The sequence below is a fragment of the Saccopteryx leptura genome, chromosome 1 (assembly GCF_036850995.1).
Source record: "Saccopteryx leptura isolate mSacLep1 chromosome 1, mSacLep1_pri_phased_curated, whole genome shotgun sequence".
NCBI classification, from domain to species: Eukaryota; Metazoa; Chordata; class Mammalia; order Chiroptera; family Emballonuridae; genus Saccopteryx; species Saccopteryx leptura.
The window spans coordinates 252,544,071-252,563,875 of record NC_089503.1 but is presented as its reverse complement, the minus strand read 5'-3'; the positions used below and the strand labels follow the sequence as shown (position 1 = coordinate 252,563,875).

The 19,805-nt window shown below is 52.0% G+C and overlaps 2 protein-coding genes and 1 non-coding gene across 5 annotated transcripts in view; 2 read left to right on the top strand and 1 right to left on the bottom strand.

The window, feature by feature from the left end:
• The first annotated feature begins 272 nt into the window (after positions 1–272).
• On the top strand, positions 273–13,146 carry PIN1 (peptidylprolyl cis/trans isomerase, NIMA-interacting 1). The gene is made up of 4 exons (XM_066346762.1): positions 273–424; positions 2,610–2,822; positions 11,629–11,739; positions 12,522–13,146. The coding sequence occupies exons 1-4, from the start codon at positions 367–369 to the stop codon at positions 12,629–12,631; spliced, it is 492 nt and encodes a 163-aa protein (XP_066202859.1). The 5' UTR covers positions 273–366; the 3' UTR covers positions 12,632–13,146.
• Positions 5,811–5,921, top strand: LOC136390316 (U6 spliceosomal RNA). The gene has a single exon (XR_010748726.1). It is a non-coding gene; the product is annotated as a U6 spliceosomal RNA (small nuclear RNA).
• A 2,093-nt stretch (positions 13,147–15,239) lies between the features above and the next one.
• Positions 15,240–19,805, bottom strand: part of OLFM2 (olfactomedin 2) — a 101,510-nt gene continuing 96,944 nt past the window's right edge. For all 3 annotated transcript variants that reach the window (XM_066346761.1, XM_066346759.1, XM_066346760.1), the window contains 3 exons: positions 19,419–19,638; positions 18,999–19,105; positions 15,240–17,859 (listed from right to left, as the gene is read on the bottom strand). In XM_066346761.1, coding sequence (XP_066202858.1) covers positions 17,182–17,859; positions 18,999–19,105; positions 19,419–19,638 — 1,005 coding nt within the window. In that variant the 3' untranslated portion in view covers positions 15,240–17,181. The remainder of the gene's footprint in view (positions 17,860–18,998; positions 19,106–19,418; positions 19,639–19,805) is intronic.

The following is a 19,805-nucleotide window of genomic DNA, read 5'->3' as shown; positions in this document are numbered from 1 at the left end:
ATTTAGGAAGACGGAAATTGTTGCTGCAGTAGCCAATCGGATGGGCAATGTGGCTAAGGACGCAAAGAAGGGGTCGAGACTTCTTTGAAGCTTGCCGGAGGGCGTTGAAAAGGCGGAGTGCATCCCTTCTTCACCAGTTAGGGGCCGAGGAGAGGAAGAGGGCGGGGCCAAGCTAAAAGAGGTGGGAGCACACCCACTGTCGCTTCTGCCTAATAGAAAGCCAGAAATTCAGTTAAGATGCCCAATGAGAATCGTTTCCAGGCAGCGGTGCAAGGCGCGCCCAGCCAATAGGCGACGGCAGTGGGCGGGTGCGGGCGGCAAAGGCGGTGCGGCGGAGGTGGAGCAGGCGCTGCAGCAGGAGGGAAGATGGCGGATGAGGAGAAGCTGCCGCTTGGCTGGGAAAAGCGCATGAGCCGCAGCTCAGGTGCCGCTGGGGTCGGGGCTGGGACGGGGCTGCGCAGGCCTGCGGAACCAAGGCTCGAGCTCGACCCCCGGGCGTGGCGCCAGCGTCCGATTCTTGTGGGGTTTTGGCTCCTCCGCGTCGTCGCGGGTAACGGCCCCGGCCCACCCTGTGGTGGCTTCGAGCCTCTGAAGCCGGGAAGCCGGAGAAAACTAAGGCGGGGCCGTGGCCGCTCAGCGGGCTGAGGGGGTTGGTGAGGGACTGGTGATCCTGCGGCATTTCTGCGGGCGATTGCCCTGGCCCTGCGGATCGGGCTTATACCTTTCGGCCTAATTCACCTGGTGTTGCGGGGGGGGGGGGGGGGGGGGGTTCGGGGGGCCACACGTGGGGACGTTTCTGCATCCCGCTGGGCCCTAAGGTCACCCCTGGGGAGGACACCCCGGGCCCATGCTCAGGGTGTGGCCCCAGGGTGTGGCCCGTCCTTGGATGCATTACCTATTCCTCCTACCACGCCTGCCACCCACACCTCATACGGAGTCTATGGTGATGTTCTGCCTGAGAAGGGTCCCTGTTCTTGTTTGTTTTAAGGCTTATCCATAATAGTATGGTCAACCACAGGGCACTTTTATCAGCTCCACGCGTTGTGCCAAGCGTTTTAAGTGTCTTCTCTGAATGGCCACAACCCCAGGGAATCTGTGGTCCTTAACCCAATTTTGCAGGTGAGGAAACTGAGGTCAAAAAAAGTAAGGAACTTGCTCAAGATCATTCATTTCAAAGGGTGTGGACTGAAGGCTGGGTTAGAACCAGTTTGACTCCAGAGCCCCATGCCCTTCTCACTATAAACTGCAGAGAGCAAGCCCTGCATCATACTCCACTGCCTCCATCCCATAGTAATAATTCTGTTTTAGTAATCATAGTCGCAGCAATAATTCTGTTTTATTGAACACCAGGCGCTCCACTGAGCACTTAGCATGCATCATCGACTCTCCACATTAACCCCATGAAGTTCCGTGGCATTATCTCTCAGTTAACCATTTTTTAGGGACAGTTTTTTGCCAAGGTTTTGGAGACCCATCAGTGACACAGCTCTTGCTCACCTTGCTCTAGCTGTGGCCGTGACCTGTGGCATAAACCTGATGCTTTGCTCAACCCAGGGCCACCAGTCCTGCCATTTCTGCTTGGCTTGATCCTGACAGTCTTCCTTAGGGATGACAGCCAGCTCTTCACAATGGTGGGCACAAGTCCTCCATGTAACCCTGGCAGTAACACCCCTTTTCTACTGAGTCCCTCCCATTTCAAGTTTCTTGTGTGCCATGTACACTCTGTGCTCCTCAATCCCTGGGTAACTTCTGGCCCCCAGTAATGCTGGCTCCTTGTTGTGCAGCACAGTACCCTGTAGGGGAAAAGAGCAGAGCTTTGATATCTGACACACCTGGGTAGATTTCTGCCTCCCTCCATAATGTGCCTGGAAGCACAGGTAACCTTACCTAGTGTTATCTATAAAATGGAGATAGTAATAGCTATCATACTCTTAATGTGTATCAGGAGCTATCCTAAGCACTTTATAGATGTGAACTCGTTCAGTCCTGACCACAACCGAAAAGGCAGACACTGTTGTCATCTCCATTTTACAGATGAGAAAACCAGGGCCTGGGGAAGGTCGGTCATACAGTGAGTTAAGTGGCAGAACCAGATTTGAATAGGGGGCCTGGCTTGAGTGCATGCTGTGAACCACTTCATCTCCCCTACCCTGGCTCTTTCTCTGTTATCACCCTCAGTTATTCAGGAGAAGCGCCCATTTGCTTCTCCACCCCTCCGCCGCACTTTCCTCTCTGTCTCTCTCTTCCCCTCCCGCAGCCAAGGCTCCATTGGAGCAAAGATGGCCCGGGCGCTGGGGATGGCTCTGTGGCCTCTGCCCCAGGCGCTAGAGTGGCTCTGGTCGCAATATGGCGACGCCCAGGATGGGCAGAGCATCGCCCCCTGGTGGGCAGAGCGTCGCCCCATGGTGGGCGTGCCGGGTGGATCCCGGTCGGGCGCATGCGGGAGTCTGTCTGACTGTCTCTCCCCGTTTCCAGCTTCAGAAAAATGAAAAAAAATAAAAAATAAAAATAAAAAATAAATAATGGCATCTCATAGGCCAATCTCTTATTCTGGCTTTAGGGTATACTATGAGCAGTCTCAGCTGAATTCCCACCTCCTTTCCCTCCAGGCCGGGTATACTACTTCAATCACATCACTAATGCTAGCCAATGGGAGCGGCCAAGTGGCAACAGCAGTGGCGGAGGCAAAAATGGACAGGGGGAACCCACCAGGGTTCGCTGCTCACACCTGCTGGTCAAGCACAGCCAGTCACGGCGGCCTTCATCTTGGAGGCAAGAGAAGATCACCCGGACCAAGGAGGAGGCCTTGGAGCTGATCAACAGTGAGCAGGGCTGGAGACAGGGTCTGGGGGGACAAGGGTACATCTCCCCCATGGGGCCAGAGCAAGCCTTATAGAAATCACACCAGACCCTCCACACCAACTTGCTCAGCTGTCAGGTGTGGCATCGGCCAATACGGAAGTGCCTGTACATGACAGGAGCCTGGCTCACAGCACTACCTCTCCTTTTTCCATCTATAGGAGTAGGAGGGCCCAGCCTTGGGGACTGGCAGACCCAGGTTAAGATAGTAGCTATGTTCCTGTAAGCGCTTTAGCCTTGGGAACCCAGGTCACTCCTTGAGACTCAGTTTTCACCTCTATAAAATGTACGTCGTCATATACCTGCCTCTGAGGGCCGTTGTGAAAATTCAGTGGGTTAAGACAGTGCATGGAACACAGTGGGCCCTCATTCTGTAGGAGCTATTGTTGGCAATAATATCAAGAGGGTTCTGCAGCACATACGGTGGTGGGTCTGGACATGGGGAGGAAGGTCAGAAAGGTAACAGTACAGAACTGGCCAGCAGTTGTAAGTTACTTCTACCTGGAGTGAGGAGGCTGTTTCTTGCTCTGTTCTGTTTTCTCCACAGACTAGAGCAGTGGTTGCCAAACTTTTAAAAGTCCAAATGGTCAGTATTTTAGGTTTTGGGGGCCTTACAGTCTTTGCTGTGTAACATAGTGGCAGCTACAGACAAAGTATTAAAAAGTAGGTGTGGCTATATGCCAATAAAACAAAAGTAATAGTCTTTGGCCTGTGGGCTATTGTTGGCAAAAGCATAATTTAGAGCTGTTCAGTATGGCTACCTCTGGCTATTGTCTATTTAAATTAATTAAAATTAAGTGATATTAAAGATTGGTTTTGTAGTGGCGCTGGCCACACTTCAGGTGTTCAGTAGCTACATGTGGCTAGTGGCTCCCTTTCTGTACAGTAAAGATATAAAACATTTACATCCCTTTCTGTACAGTGCAGATATAAAACATTTACATCCTTGCAAGAAGTTCTGTTGGATAGTGCTGGTCTGAACGTCATGTGTGATTTCATCATCCACTCAGCCTCTCCCACCAAAGACCCCAGACCTCTCCCAGGCTGCTCCTACCCCACTTAACTGGTCCCTCACCCACACCCAGACAGCCTGAGCTCCCATCTGACTCTGCCAGGGCCTGGGTGTGTGACCTTGAACAAGTTACTTAACATCTATAAGTCTCAATCTCTCTCACCTATAAAATCAGTATTATAATAGAACCTACCTCAGAGGGTAATTATAAAGACTCCGACCTACTTACTACAGTAAAGCATGAATAACAGCACCTGGCATCTAGTAAATGTTCTATAAATGCTAGCGGTGATTATAATTGTTGTTATTAGCACAGGCCTGGCAAAGATACACAATCAGTTTAACTATTGTTTACATATCATATCACTTGGTCTAGTACTTGGCCTGTGGGATATTTATTACACACACTCACACCCCCACCCCCATATATTGTCTGGCACAATAAATGGCACCTGTTATTTTCATACCTCATAACATCGTAGAGAGGATCTGAGTTCTTACACAGAATCTTGAAGGCAGATTGTAAAGCTCACCTCCTGAGCTTCGTGAGGGTAGGGATTGAATCTCTCTCTTTCCCCACTGTATGCCCACCATCCAACACGTAGCCAGGCCCATGCTGACACTCACAGAATTGTTTCATAAACCAATAAGCGAGAAGGATTCCTGGCAGAGGAAAGGACAGAACTTGGCAAGGCTCTGCAGGGGACTGAAGAGGGACTGGCCAGGTTGACAAGGAGCCCAGAGCGAGGCGAAGAGTTGAGATCTTCCTGGTGAGGGCAGGAAACACATGGTCAAATATGACCCTGAAAGGGGCCCTGCAGTGGTGTGCTTTCAGAAATGTGTGGCTGGAGGGTGAAGGGCCAGGGAAGCCAGAAGTCCAGAGCCCAGGCTGGCTGGGACCAACTGTGAGTGAAGGGAAAGTGGGTGGTTCTGGCTTGCCCCAGGGGGAAAGGAGGAAGTGGGTGGGGAAAGCCCAGAGGGAATATTGAGCTGTCTTGGTCCTCCCATCTTAAGTGTTCCCAGTTCTGAGGCATCTGGACCACATGAAAATAAGCAAGAGATGACAGGCATTTGAGATTGAGTGGCAAAAGGTATCGCTGCTGGTAGAGGGGTCTTGGGAACAGGTGCATTCTGGGGAGGGACTCAGTCTGAGACCTGAGGAAGAGATTTTGGGGAGGCAACTGGGAGTGGGCTTAGGTTCCAGCAGAGCAGCCAGGCCAGAGACAGAAACTCTTGGGACAGTCTTGGCAAGAGATAACAGGTTGGCATAATGAGATCTCATTGTGACTTAGAAAGAAACTGTCAGGCTATGGGGGACTGCCTGGGAGTGGCTGATGAGGATGTCTCCCCCATCTCTAGGATTGACAGGTGGGGCTGACACTGGTGGGGGCTTAAGAGTGCAGAGGTCAGCTTGGGTCTTGGGGAGCATTATAGGTATGGGGGAGACCGTGCTCCAGTAAGCTGCTGGGCTCTCTGGTAGCTGGATGCAAACTAAGGTTAGCAGCAGTAGGGCATGCCCACCTGTGGTGGAGGTCCTGGTAGAAGCTGTGGAAGGAACTGTAACTAGAGATGATGTGACTTGAACTTGGAGATGGGTGGGACGGTGGAGCTGATTCTAGAGAGATTTAGGAGGCAGGATCTAAAGGAGTGGGTGACAGATTAGATGGACAGGGCGTGGAATAAGGTCGCAGCCAGTATGGCCTGCCCTGGAGTCACACAGAGATGGCTCCTGGTGCCAGCTGTGTGGCCTTAAGCAAGTGTGTTCATTCTCAGAGCCTCAGTTTCCTTTTCTGCAAAATGGGGACAAGGTGGCCATGAAGATCCAGGGAGAGCTCAGCAAAGCAGTGGGCTCAGTGTCTGGCACTCACAATCTGTGGTGGAGCCTTGACCTCAGTCATTTAGGCACATGGGCGGAGCAAGGTCAAGACACGGCCTTATTGTGCTCGCTTCAGCAGCACATGTACTAGAATTGGAACGATACAGCAAAGGTGAGCATGGCCCCTGCCCTGCGCAAGGATAACATGCAGATTGTGAAGTGTTCCATATTTGAAATAAACAATAAAAGACAAGGCCTTTGCTCACAGGCAGCCCCTGCTGCTTCCCTGAGGCTGATGGAAAGAGCTGTAGGCAAGAACACAGGAGGCCAGTGGGACACAGTAACCTTGGCATTGAACTTTCTTTAGGGGCCTGAGTGTCCTGAGACAGAAGGGGCTGGGGCAGGCCTATTTCAGGGTTGTTAGGAGGGGGCAGCGAGCTGCAGGCTGTGGTACCATGTCAGTGAGCTTGGGCATTTAGATCTCCCTTTTTCTCTCATGAAAGTAAGTATTCCCCTTATCATGGGCTTGTTCCAGGTGATCAGGAGATGAGGATTTGAGCAGCACACTCTAGCTGGCAGCCTGGTCTGGAATCTCATCAGTGACCATTAGAGCCAGTGCTTGTAGTCCCGAGGGGACAAGCTGCCTGCGGTGAGAACCAGCGCATCCAGTTTTTCTGCTGATGCTCCTTTTCTCAGTTTAGGCTCTTCTGCAGCTGCTGGGCTGTGGCCAAGGCTATCAGAGATCCAAGAACCAGCTGCCTGAGCTTGCTAATGCCCTTGTCTGAAAAGGCCAGGCCATGGAGAAGCCCTCCTCACCTTCTCTTCATCCCTCTGCCCCCACATTCCCAGGGCCTGATGGTTCCCAGGAGGCCCTGATGTGAGCATCAGTCCCCCCAAACATACCCATGCCCACAGTCGAGGGTGAGTGAGTGCCTTTAGTCAAATCTCCCCACCCTAGATGAGTCACTCCCTTGCAGCTTGCTGGCTTCAGGCTGGGTCTCTGGTCTCTCTAGGCCCTTCCTGCTAGATCTTCTGGGATGACAGAACTAAGCTTGTCACCTTTTTCCTGTCTAGGCTTCTTCCCTTTTTTGTCTCCAAACCCTTTTAGGGTCATAGACCACCCCATTTGTTCACTCACTTTCCTTTAGGTAATTTTGCTATATTAGCTCAGGGCTACCATAACAGAATACCAGACACTGGGAGGCTTAGACAACAGGTCTTTATTTCTCACAGTTCTGGACACTGGAAATCCAAGATCAGGGTTCTGATTCTGTTTCTGTTGAGGGTTCTTTTCCTGAATTGTAGACGGCTGCTGTATCATCACATGGCCTTTCCTCAGTGCATGCCCATGTGGAGAGAGAGCAAGATGGAGCTCTCTGGTGTTTCTTCTTATAAGGACACTAATTATTGGGTCAAGGCCCCACCCTCATGACCTCATTTAACCTTTACTTCTGTAAAGGCTCATCTCTAAATACAGTCACATTGGAGGGTCAGGCCTTTAGCACATGAACTAGGGGCACACAGTTCAGTTCATATTATGGGGACTGACGGGTAGCAACTATCAGGGGCTTGCTCTGGGCCAGGTCAGACACACTAACAACACTAACAGTAACTTCCTTTTTTTTTTTTTTTTTTTTTTTTAAATGAGAGAGACAGAGGGACAGATAGGGACAGACAGGAAGGGAGAGAAATGAGAAACATGAATTCTTTGCTGCAGCTCCTTCGTCTCCTTAGTTCATTGATTGCTTTCTCATATGTACCTTGACCGGGGGTTCCAGCAGAACAATTGAGCCCTTGCTCAAGCCAGCAACTTTTGGGCTCAAGCCAGTGACCATGGGATCATGTCTGTGGTGCTACACTCAAGCTGGTGAGCCCGCATTCAAGCTGGTGACCTTGGCATTTCGAACCTGGGTCCTCGCATCCCAGTCCAATGCTCTATCCACTGCACCACCGCCTAGTCAGGCTCTTTTTTTTTTCTTTTTTCCAAGTGAGAGGAAGGGAGATAATGAAACAGACTCCTACATGCACCCCAACCAGGATCCACTTGGCAACCCTCGTCTGGGCCGATGCTTGAATCAACAGCCAATGACTGAGGGAGGGAGAGAAGGGAGAGAAGCAGATGGCCACTTCTCCTGTGTACCCTGACCAGGAATCGAACTCAGGATGTCCATACACCAGGCAAACACTATCTACTGAGGCCAGGGCCTATCCAGCAGCAACTTCTTTACTCCTCACAAGAGCCCTTCAAGTTAGCTGCCAATTAGCCCGTTTTACAGGTCAGACAAGTGAGGCTTCAAGAGGGACACGCACCCACCAGAGTCACAGAGCTCAGGGGCAGTAAACCTGGGGTCTGAACATAGCAGTTAAGGTTCAGAGTCCACCCTCCTCAGTCTCAGGCTGTTGTGATCTGCCCACAGAGGAAGATGCTGTGTTATTGTACATCCTGTTTCAGGGGCTCTGAACTCCCAGAAGCGGGTGGAAGGTGCTCCAGACTGGGAACTCCGCGAGAGGCCACCCTGGTCTGCTGAGCTCTAAGTCAGTGTCCCAATCCAAGCTCTGTCATGTGAGAGTTGGTTGGGCGCTGCCTCGGTGACTGTGGTGTTGACGCAGTCAAGTGAGGCCAGGGTATTGCTAGGAGAAGGCTGGGGGATTTGGTTTGTACTTACTTTCTGGCCTCCTCCTTAACATTGGACCTGAGGTTCACAGAAAAACTATGAGATTCTGGCATTTCTGCCTATAGCCCAGTGGCCTGTTCCTATCTCATTTATTCATTAATTACTTCAATATTAGTGAACAGCTGTTCTGTGTACAGTGCCAGGTTCTGGGGACACAGCAGTGAGCAAGGCCAGCCCAGCCCCTGGCCTCCCAATATGAGGCAGGTCCCAGGTGAGACCAGAATACAGCAGGCAAGCTTTAGATGGGAAAAGATGCCTAAGCAAGGGTGGCATGATGGACACCATTGAGGTGGCGGGTAGGTGAGAGGAGCAGAGAGGCAGGGCAGGACTGGGAGGGATGCCATGGGAGGTATGAGACTGAGCTGCAGGGACACAAAGGTCTCTATCTTGCATCTTGGCTCGTGGCCTAGACCAAATCCCTGAAGGTTAGCTTCTAGAAGGGTGAAATCAGGAGGGAAGCGTTCTTTAAATGTCATTTCAGACTCCATCCAAGCAGAATGTTTTCTGAAAGAGCTGGTTGGTCAGAGAAAGGTTTGCGTGCTATAAACTGTGGGGCAAGAGGTGGTTAAAAGCTTCACTTTTATCTGATTTTTCAGCTGGTAGCGCTTGCACACACAGTGTGTGTGCTTCTTGGCTAGGCCGTCTAGTCTTGAGGGTTTCTGCAGTTATGCCCACAGCCTCAGCTGCTAGACAATAAGGCCAGGTAGTGCTTGTAGTGGGCTCAGGTCTAGGCCCAGCTCTGCAGGTGCTGGGTGCCTCTTTGGGGCAGGCAGGGAGGGGTACACAGGAGAGGGGCAGTGCACAGCATGCTCAGGACTCCCAGGCGGCAACAGAAGAGAGGTGGGGGGGACCGCGGTGCTGCTAGGGGGAAGGCAAGGAGATACCCAGAAGTTCAGGGAGAGGAGGAGCAGGGGTATCCTAGTGACATCTGGTATAGGCTGGAGTCACCTATAGATGCATTGGGCACAGAGACACCACCTAGCAGCCCCAGGGAAGTATTCTGACGACACCAGGGCATTATGGGCAGAAGCCACCATAGTATGCAGGCCATAGCAAGTGGGGCTTCTGTCACATTGGTGAGTCTGCCTGTGCAAGGAGTGCATCACCATGGTGGCCAGACCAGACTGAGATGTGCCAGCAGGGAAGACCAGGATGGGCAGTTGGCAGAGAAGAACGACCTCATCATGGGGCATGTTGCCAGTGTGGAGGGGAGAATAGAAACAGCAAGTACATTCTTCAAGTTCTCACTCCATGCCCAGCACTGTGATGCATGTCACTCTGGTCTGATCACAAATAACAAATGATTCAGCCTCAGAGGCAAAGGGATGGTGAGGATTAGGTTAAGAGTGACAAGGACATGGGAAAGACGGGCGTGACTGGGATGGTTGTGGGAGCATCAAGCAGATCAGATACCAGGACACTGTGGTTGCTGCTGTGAGAAGCAGTGAGACAGGTGATGGGCATACAGTCATGGTCATGCCAGTTTAAGTATGGTCCCTGGCAGATAGATGTCAGTGACCTTGAGGTCAAACAGGAGTCTGATGAGCCTGGTGAAGTTTGTAGCAGCCCAGCATCAGGCAGATGGCCCTTGGCTGGGTGGTGGGGACTGAGTACCAGGTAGATTAATCAGCAATGTGCCTGTGGTGTTCAGACAGGTAACAGGCAGGTGTGTCACAGCCTTGTTTAGGTCATACAGGAACCACAGGCCAAAGCATCACAGTGATATGCAAAAACCCCCTGCCAGGTGTGACAGAATGACCCTGACATCTGACATGGGCTGGTGCCCCATTGCTAACCTCGGTGGGTACATGGCCCTGGGTACCCCCAGGGGCCTCTAGTAGAATACCCCCAGGAGAGTGGCTGTCAGGAATGTCATGCAGATCCAACTTGAGTGGAGATCTAGGGCCAGATGTTCTGGGAGCCTGCCTAGTGGTTGAGCCTGTTGGCACAGGCAGCAAACTGGCAGGGACGCTCATTCATGTGGTGCCAGGGCAGCTAGCGGGTCAGAGCAGGACAGGGTCATTTCAGGGAGGGAAGGGTGAGTACTGGCTCCATGGTCTCCTGTTTGGACTCAAAAGAGTAGCTGTTGGCTCCTCCCTAACTGCACACACAGAGTCCTCTGTGTTCTGATCCCAAAAGAGAGTCATGCCGATGCTCGTTGCTGCCCCCGGCACCCTCTGCTGGGAGCTTTTTCCCTCCGTCGTCTTTTTCTTCCTTCCTGTCACCCCCAGCCTCCTTCTGTTCAGTGGAAATTGGTACCTAGTAGGGACAATTCCGGCTGCACAGAGAATTGGTACTCTGCCAGCATTCTGTTGGAGAAGCTGGGAGAATAACCATGTCTGCTGCCTCTTGGGCCATAGTCCATGGAAATTACATGTGTCCTTTCCTGTGGTCTCTTCATGACACCCCAGTGAGCTGCCCTGACCTTCCTCTAGCTTTTGAGACAAATAGGACAACTGAAGCACAGGGGCTGAGGACTCGGCTGGCTCCTCTGGCAGAGCTGGGCTCACATCCTGGCTTTCTGCCTTTCTCTTAGTAGCTTCTAGAAAACTTTTCCACCATTGCCCTGGGAATTTTTAGGGAGGGTGCAGTTTCTAGCACCCCTCTTAACTGTCCTGTTTCCTGCTGTCTTCTGCATTGGGGCCTTTTTTTTTTTTTTTAAATTCATTTTAGAGGGGAGAGGGAGAGACAGAGAGAGAGAAGGGGGGAGGAGCTGGAAGCATCAACTCCCATATGTGCCTTGACCAGACAAGCCCAAGGTTTCGAACCTGCAACCTCAGCATTTCCAGGTCGACGCTTTATCCACTGCGCCACCACAGGTCAGGCTGCATTGGGGCCTTTAGATAGATTTTCTCAGAACATGTGGGAGGAGGAATGAGATCATGCTAAAGCTCATGTTACATTCGTGTGGCGTGGGGGAGAGGAATAATAAAGGGAGCAGGAGTTTAAGAATGGGTTGTGAGACCAGCATGGCTGTTGAGGTTACTGCAGGGTCACAGTGCACATGCGTGTGGAAGGCACCACTTCATGGATACTTGTGACTCCAGGCATGACTACATGTGTGCAGGGAGAAGTCATTTGTTGATGTGTGTTGTTAGCATGTGGGGTGGCAAATAATCACATGCATGTATGGGCATACGCAGTAGAGCAGAGGTTGCTCAGTTCCGTTTTAAGTAATGTGCCACCCTCCCTGGAGCCCTCTGCCCTGGCCCATCTGCCCCTGATGTGGAGGTCTCCTGTGTGCCTCATGCCATGTGTGTCCACAGGCTACATCCAGAAGATCAAGTCGGGAGAGGAGGACTTTGAATCTCTGGCTTCACAGTTCAGTGACTGCAGCTCGGCCAAGGCCAGGGGAGACCTGGGTGCCTTCAGCAGAGGTGCGCAAATAATGGGCACCACCAAGCCCGGGGGACCCTCGGGCCCACCAGCCTGTGGATGGGCGGGATGGCCCTGCTGCATAGGCCTTCACGGTCCACTAGGCGGCAGCACAATCCCTCCTTCAGGCTTCAGAGGCTGTCTTGCTGGTGTGGGACTGGGATGACTGCAGAACTTCTCCCTGTGTCATCCCCTCTTCAGGTGGGGAGTCAGTTTCTTTGAACATTTTTCCCCATCAGAGGCCCCTGAGACCCCCCCAGGGGTGAGGCCAGGTTAGGTCTGATCAGCAACTCTGAGTTTAGGACTCTCTGGCTGGGGCAGTGGGAAGGGAAGAGCAGAGGGGACCAAAACACCACCTCCTTATCCTCCTAGTCTTTGTCCTCCTTCCCTTCATCCCCAAGATACCAGCATGGGGGTGAATGGTGTGGAGTAACTACCTAGGAGCTGCCGCTCACCCCCAGAGGCAGGCAGGGCAGACAGTGTGGCAGGGGCTGGGAACGGGCCCTAGGAGACTAATTCATCACTAAAATGTATCTCTAAGTACGCACCAGCAACAGCAGCTCTGCCTGACATCCCTCAGGCTATCTTCGGGCTTCCTGGGGCCTCTTTAATGGCCCTGCCACCTCCAACTGGGCTGCTCAGCACAGTGACAGGGCCATAAACCAAGTGACAGATGAGTATGAGGCTGGGCACAGGTGGGAGCCCCATCTGGCTGCCCTGCCTGGTTCCAGCTTCTGTGAGGTCTTGACCCCCCACACACACATCATCTCTTACACTTCCCCAGGTCAGATGCAAAAGCCATTTGAAGATGCTTCCTTTGCACTTCGGACGGGGGAGATGAGCGGGCCCGTGTTCACGGATTCCGGCATCCACATCATCCTACGCACGGAGTGAGGGGCAGGTGGCCCAGGCCAGGCCTGCGGGTGGGGCGGGGCAGGGCTGGGTGGGTGGCAAACCCGCAGACCCTGCTTACCTCCGCCAGCCAAGCATGGGCGCCCCTCCCTGCTGACGTCACACAGTATTTATTGTCCCCAATGGCTTGGAGAGGGCTCTGCACCACTGGGGGCCCCCTGTGCCCCAGGCTGGGGCTGACCCTGCCAGACTCCCTCCTCTCTAGGAATTGATTTGGAAGGGTGGTGGTGTGGAGGCTTCCAGGGCTCCCAGAGCTCCCAGACCCAGGGGGTGGGGGTGACCTGTCCCAAAGGAAAGGCCTAGTCAGCTGAGGTGTCCTTTGTTCCCCCAGGTCCAGGACGGGGGTAGGAGGGCCTTATGTTATTTCTGGTTATGCCATGTTCCCCTATTAAATTGCAAAAAGCAAATGCTCTGCGTGGGCCCTGGCTGCTACTGCCTCGGGCCCTCTGAGCAGCAATGCAGCACCCTCCATGCCCTCCATTAAACCTGGAACCACTGCTCTGCTGTCCTGTGTCTTTCTCCTGCCGAGGGGAGGGGGCACTGTCTGGGGAAGCAATCCTCTGCTGCCACCACTCATGTGCAAGTGTCCAGGCCGTATTTCCTCCCTAAGAAGCCTCACATCCTGGGCCTGCGGACATCCTCCAGGAATTCATCCCAGCAGCCAGAGTCCAGGGAGCTGAGGCACTGTTCACCACCGGCAGTCCTCAAACCTGGGTATTCTGGAATGCAAGGACCCTGCCTTGACCCCACAGTTCTGGATTCAGCAGGTCCGGTGGAGCTGGAAGTCTGTAGGGGGTCTGAGTGCCAGGTGTAAGCCCCTCTGCGCTGAATGCTCTCTGCACGCCCCCCCAATTCCCCTCACCCTGATGCCTGCTTCCTGTCATACCACAGGCTCTTGTGGAAGGTAGTGCCTCGGTCCTGCCACTTCTGCAGATCACGGGGAAACCAGAACATGGGAGGAGGGGGCTGTTGGGGCCAAGGGAATGCCTGTGGCAGATGGGGGAGGTGTGGGACTGCAGGTGCGGCTTTCCTGCTCTACTTCCCCTCCTCACAGCTGCCATGTGCCAGGGCCTGGGCTGGGGGCGGAGTTCATTAAGGAGGGTTTATGGCTCTGTTAGGTGGTTATGTCCACTCTGTCCCACCCTTAATGAGGGCCAGACTACATCGTGGACATGGCAGGCTACCAGGGCATGGGGACCTGAGCAAAATAAAGTCTTGCCTGGCTTGACCCCAAGGGAGGCCCCTAGGGCCAAGTCTCTAATAAAGGCTGGAGTCTCCAATAGTCACCGGGGCAGGTAGACTCCCATCTGGCAGCTTTTTGGAGCAATCACTCTCTGTGTCGCCTGCTGGAGCATTGGTCATTAGGAAGGTTTAATGAATTTCAGCTCTGGCAGGCTGAGAGCCCACTAGTAGGCTGCACCTCCTGGCAGAATCTTCCAGTGGGGGCCACAAGGCAGGCAGCAAGCTGCCCCACTGTTTGCGTCAACAGTTCTGTGGTTTTGGGGGAGTAGTCACACCCTTCCTGACCCAGAGGTGTCTCTGGGAAGGATCAGAGATGAGTGCTTGTGGGCAGGAGGGTTTGCAAAGTTCTGCTTCGAGGCAAAGAGGTCACTAGAGAATGGACCTCTGCCTTACTTCCAACACCAAAGGCCCAGAGAAGGTGTCCCTGGGCTCCCAGGCAGCTGAGATGCTGCCAGGGAGAGGGGGTGTGTATTTTCCTGGTTTGACTGGCAGGGAAGTGTTCTTTGTGGCACTCAGTGTCACTTTGGGCATCCATTTCTCTTCCTTTCTCCCTCGCTCTCTCCAGCTGTGTAACTCCAATATTTCTAAGTATGTGTCCAGTATGACCCTGGGAATACCCCCATCTGAGGGTGACTCTCTGACTCTGTGGACCCCCTCCTTTTCCTTTGTCTAGTTGTGCAGCAGCTGAAACCGAAACGCAGAAGAAAGTCACCGTTAGATAAATACGCCCCCAGAGCCCACTCAGTGTCAGGCTGGGTTGATTCATGATTCAGTAGCTGTGGCTTTCTTCACCTGCTCCACATTCCCTCCACCCCCTTCTGCCCAGAAATGGAGCCATAAATCCCAGGCCTTCTGGATGGTGACAATAGTGTATAGCCTTCCATCCCAGGGGGCTGGTGTCCACTCCTCGTCCCTGTGCACCAGCCCAGGCTTCTGTGGCCACAGGGCAGGGCCAGTTGGGGTCCCCTCAACTCAGGTTAATGTGGGTACCGCCACAGGATGGGCTACAGTGCTTTCCCAGGTTACTTCCATGAGGGAAGTGAGCAGAAGGTGGCATAAAACAGATGACAGATGACCCTGGTCTGTTGGGGTGTGGGGGAATTATTCCTGCCTGTCCTTTGAATATACAGTTAACAAGTTAACACTTGAACAACACAGGTGTTACGAGGCACCAACCCTGTGCAGTCAAAAATTCACACATAACTTGACTCCCCAAAAACTTAACTACAAGTACTAATAGCCTAATGTTAACTGGAAGCCTTATGGAAACAACACACATTTTGTATGTTATATGTATGATATATACTGTATTCTTACAGTAAGCTAAAGAATGTTATTGAGAAAGTCATGAAGATAATGCATTTATATTTATTGGAAAAGAAATACGCATGTTAGTGGACCCACACAGTTCAAACCCATGTTGTTGAAGGCTCAACTGTATATCCATATAAGTATAGCCAGTACAAGGAGCACTAAGCCTGCCGGGGTGGGGGGTTATGATGCCCAGTGCCTGTGGCATCCGATTGAGCATTGCCATGTGGAGGTGACAGACACACCCATACCTACCCCTTTTCTCGTGTGAGCTTGTATTTGGACAAAGACTTTAGAACTCGGCAGTCCTCAGTTCCCCACCCACCCCGTGCTTACCTTGGAGATTTGTCCCCAAGTGAGTACAGTCAGGGGTGGTGAGCCGACGTTCAAAGTATCCCAGCCCTGTGCCTTTTCAGCAGGTACAGAGCAAAGTGCCTCTCAACATGTTAATCCAGGAATCAATTCTTTTTCTCCATCAAACTTGTTAATTCAAATGGAAATTAATTGCTTTTCTTGAGGATATTTTTAAAAACTGGTTTTAGATGAGTGCATTAGCAGTCGCATTTATTATTCATTGGTTTCCTTCACAATATGGCCCCGTGTCCCGAGTTCCCAGAGATGCCAGCACAGCGCAGAGATGATTTAATCAGAGAGGCCATTAATTAGAGCTGGGGGGGGGAGCTCCCAGGAGCAGGTTTTACAGCCTCTGTGGCCTCAGCAGGGTGGGGAAGGGGCCTGGGCCCGTGGGGCTCTGCACAAGGTTTCTGCTCAGGATTCAGTGGGACCTGTGTACTGTGGTGGACAGTACTACCTTTGTTCCCAAGCACTGGCCCCACTTGCCTTGCAGTCTGTCTTACCCAGGCCACCAGGGATCTGCTCTTCCCTTTCTGTGACCCCACAGCTCCCCCAGTAGTCTGATCAGCCATTGTACTCCTGAAGATCTGGCCTCAGCTTCTTCATCTCTACCTGACTCCTCGCACCCCTTCCTGTCCCCATACTTCCTAGCTTTGCCTGCCCAGCCCCTTCCAGGTAAAGGATGCTCAGCTGAAGGACCCAGTGCACCTTCAGGCTGCTTCTAGCCATTCGTTATGAATCAACTCAGAACAATTGTGACTCATATAAAATGATTTTGAAATTACAAAGCAAAAAGAGAAAAAAAAGGAAAAATTCTACACTGTGTCCTCTTAAAAGCAGCCAAATTATTAAAATCTCACTTAAAAAGTTGCCACACAGCTCAGCAATGAACCAGAGTGATCAATGAGTGAAAAAATGAACGACAGAGAATATTCATTTGAGGCTAGTTTTCATTGTGATAGAATTCTCTGGTGTTTGGATCAAATTGCTTTTAAACAAATTGTTTTCGATTGAAACAACTTTGCCTATTTCCCCAAAGGGCTCACCCTGCTCCCTGCCCCTCAGCTGGGATTGCCTGCCCTGGTTCCAGAGCTTGCTGCATGAACCAATGAAATCTAGCAGAAGGGGTTTCTAGCTTGGACTTACCCTCCACCACTGCCTCCTCTGTCCCTTTCAGACACACAGAGCAGCCAAAGCATCAAATGTCAAAGGACCCATTTATTCTGGCAACCCAGAAAGAAAAGGTTTAAATAAAAATAAAAAGAAACAGATCCATGCACTCAACTCCTTGGTTTCAGCAGAGGGAGAAGGGAACGGGTGGGAAGCAAAGAGGGAGGGGAGGGAAGGATGAGACAGGCAGAGATGAAATGATCTGGAGAGTCAGATCAATAAAAAGAAAGACAGAGGGACATCAATAAAAAGGCAGAATAACAAAGAACTGGAGTCTCAAAATCAGATCGATAAAGGAAAAGAGACTACATTGAGAATACACCGGTAGAAATACAGAGGCACAGAGTGAGAGGTGGCCAAAAAGCAGGGGGAGAAAAAAGGGGGCAGTGGGGCACCACAGAGACAGATCAACTTGAAGGGACACAGGCAGAGTAGAAAGGGCCCCTGGTGGCCCTCTAGGGGTCCCCAGCAGTGCTGATGACATGGAAAAGGGTGACGTTATAGAGCACCTGGTGGCCGTTGTTCCAGGTGTAGAGGGCCCGCTCCCGGGGGTTGTAATCCAGCATGGAGATGTGGGAGTACTGATTGTGGAAGGGCACGTCCGTGTACTCATAGCTGGACGTGTTGGTGAAGTAAGCAAAATAGACCTTGGCCCCAGCCAGGTGGGAGTTGGTCACATAGAGCACGCCACAGATCATGAAGGCCTCACCAGCGCTGCGCTTGGGGTAACCAGTGTCCCAGGACCGCATAACCTCGAGAGTGTGCGGGTCCAGCCGGCTGACCACAATGTTGCCTGCATTCTGGTTGGTGGTGTACACGGCCCAGAGCCCACTCTCATCCACCATGAAGTCCATGTCGGAGAAGCCTCCCCAAGAATAGGGGAAGGTATTGTTGTAACCAGCCCCGGGAAGGCTCCTCTGCACCAGCACAGAGCGTGAGCGGAAGTGGTACTTAACTACCACATTGCTCTGGTATTTGTTGTAGAACAAGGAGCCATTGTACACCACGTGGCCTGTGCCAGCCCACGGCTGGGGCAGCAGGTGCTGGATAAAGTTCTGGCCTTTGATGAAATCTCCCAGAGTGCGGAACTCCAGGACACGCCGGCCCTTGTAATAGCCATCCATGTACCAGACCTATGAGAGAGCCACTGGTCACTGGGGGACCACTGACAATGACCCAAAGTCTCTAGCAACCACTCAGGAATCAACCATGGTCATTAGGGATCTACAATCACTAAGTGGTCATTATATTAGTCAGTCATGGGACAACCAGTGACCATTCATGACCTATTGTAGTCCCAGTGACTGGGATCATTTGATCAGGGAGTGCCATTGGTCTTAAACACACACTAAATGGATGGTGCTTGATCCCCAAGGATCAGGGGAAATTGCATTCTCTGGGGACTCACTGGACCCAGGAATTCACTGATCATTGGCTATTGGATAGTTAGTAGTTATTGGATAGCCACTGGGTGATGAGACTTCACTTGAATTCATTGCTCATGGTAACCCCTGCAACCACGAAGATGACCAAGCCTGTAATCAGCATCTCCATCATCATCACTTATCAGCACATTCATTAGCCCTAGTGTCCTTATTAGGGCTGGTTATTGAGCTAAGCATATTAAAAACCTTAATGCCAACATTATCATACAACCTTTTTGAAGATAAGAAAATTGAGTACCCAAGACTTAAGAAACCTTGGACAACTAAGAATTGGTTGAACTGAGATGCAAACCCAAGTGATTCCCAAACCCAAGCTCTTCACCACCTGGTTGAACCACCATAATCCCCAGGAGGCCAGTGTTCATGGCAAGGATATCAATCACTAGGATATCAGTCACTAATATAGTTACTGGGCAGTTAATGGATGGTTCCTGTGAGTCAGATGGGCAACTGTGAACCTCAAGGCCACTGGAAGTCCATAGGCCACTGAAGTGCTTAGTGGGGCAGCAGGGTCTCTAGTCCTTATGAAGGCTGTGGTTACTAGGTAGTTTCTTAAAGGTCAGTGGTCATTGGGAGCTGGTCAGTAGTACAGTAACCATTAGTCTATACAATTATCAGAGGTCAACAGACGTGGAGATTCATAGAGCTAGAGGTCCTTGATCACTTGGTAGTCTCTAGACAGTTGAGGGGAAGTCTAAGGGCCCTGGAGACCCCAAGACACTTTGGGCTAGAGGAGAATCTTTGGTGTGAAATCACCAGGTACCTACGGGCAGCCACAGTCCATAACCCTCCCAGGCTCTGACCCCTGGGATGGGAACAGAACTCACCCGGCTATCCGCACTGGGGGCCATCGTGTCAGTCATCCAGGAGCCGAAGCGGGACCCCATGGCTCGAATGGTGATGGGGTTACTGACCCCAGTCAGCTTCCCACAGCCTGGGAGGTAGGAACAGGGAGAATAAGGGAGTAGGGGGTGGAGAGAGCCCAAGGGAGGCAGGGCAAGGATCAGGTGGAACTGGGAAGAGTTGGGACAGGGGTGAAAGCAGATCTAGTTCCAAAATGGAGTTAAGTTGGGGGTGAGGAGCAAGAAATTAAGGGTCAGGGCCATTTCCAGCTTTGGGGTCTATTTTTGGCCTTGACAAGGGAGGTCAAGGATCAAAGAGGTCAAAACTGTCTAGCTTCTATGTACACAGGTGGTATTGGAGTTGGACATGGAGGTCAGGGGTAAAGGTCAAGGGTCAAGGCATACCCAGCTTCTGGGCACAGGCATGGAGCCGGGCCTCCAGAGCCATCACCCGCTGCTGCAGGTCCTCGTACCCGTAGGCACCCATCTCCTCCTGGATGGCTGCAAGACTGCCGGACAGATTCCTCACCTCTTCCCGCAGACGCACGATAGTCCGCGTGTCTGCTTTATACTGCTCCAGGACTGAGCTCAGGGGCAGCAGCTCCATCATCCTGTCCTTCAGCTCCTGCCCACCAAGATGGAACTGTCGCTAATCCTTACTCCTAACATTTGACCCACATATGACCCGAACCTTTGACCAATAACCTCACCCCTTATCTTTGACATTTGGCCCATACTGCACCCTCGATCCCAGCCAACCCTCAATCTTCCCAAATGTGATCTCACTCTCAG

Coding starts and splice junctions, on each gene's coding strand:
- PIN1 (XM_066346762.1), top strand. CDS start 367: ATGGCGGATGAGGAGAAGCTGCCGCTTGGCTGGGAAAAGCGCATGAGC. Junction 2,823..11,628: donor GGCCTTGGAGCTGATCAACA/GTGAGCAGGGCT, acceptor GTGTGTCCACAG/GCTACATCCAGAAGATCAAG. Junction 11,740..12,521: donor CCTGGGTGCCTTCAGCAGAG/GTGCGCAAATAA, acceptor ACACTTCCCCAG/GTCAGATGCAAAAGCCATTT.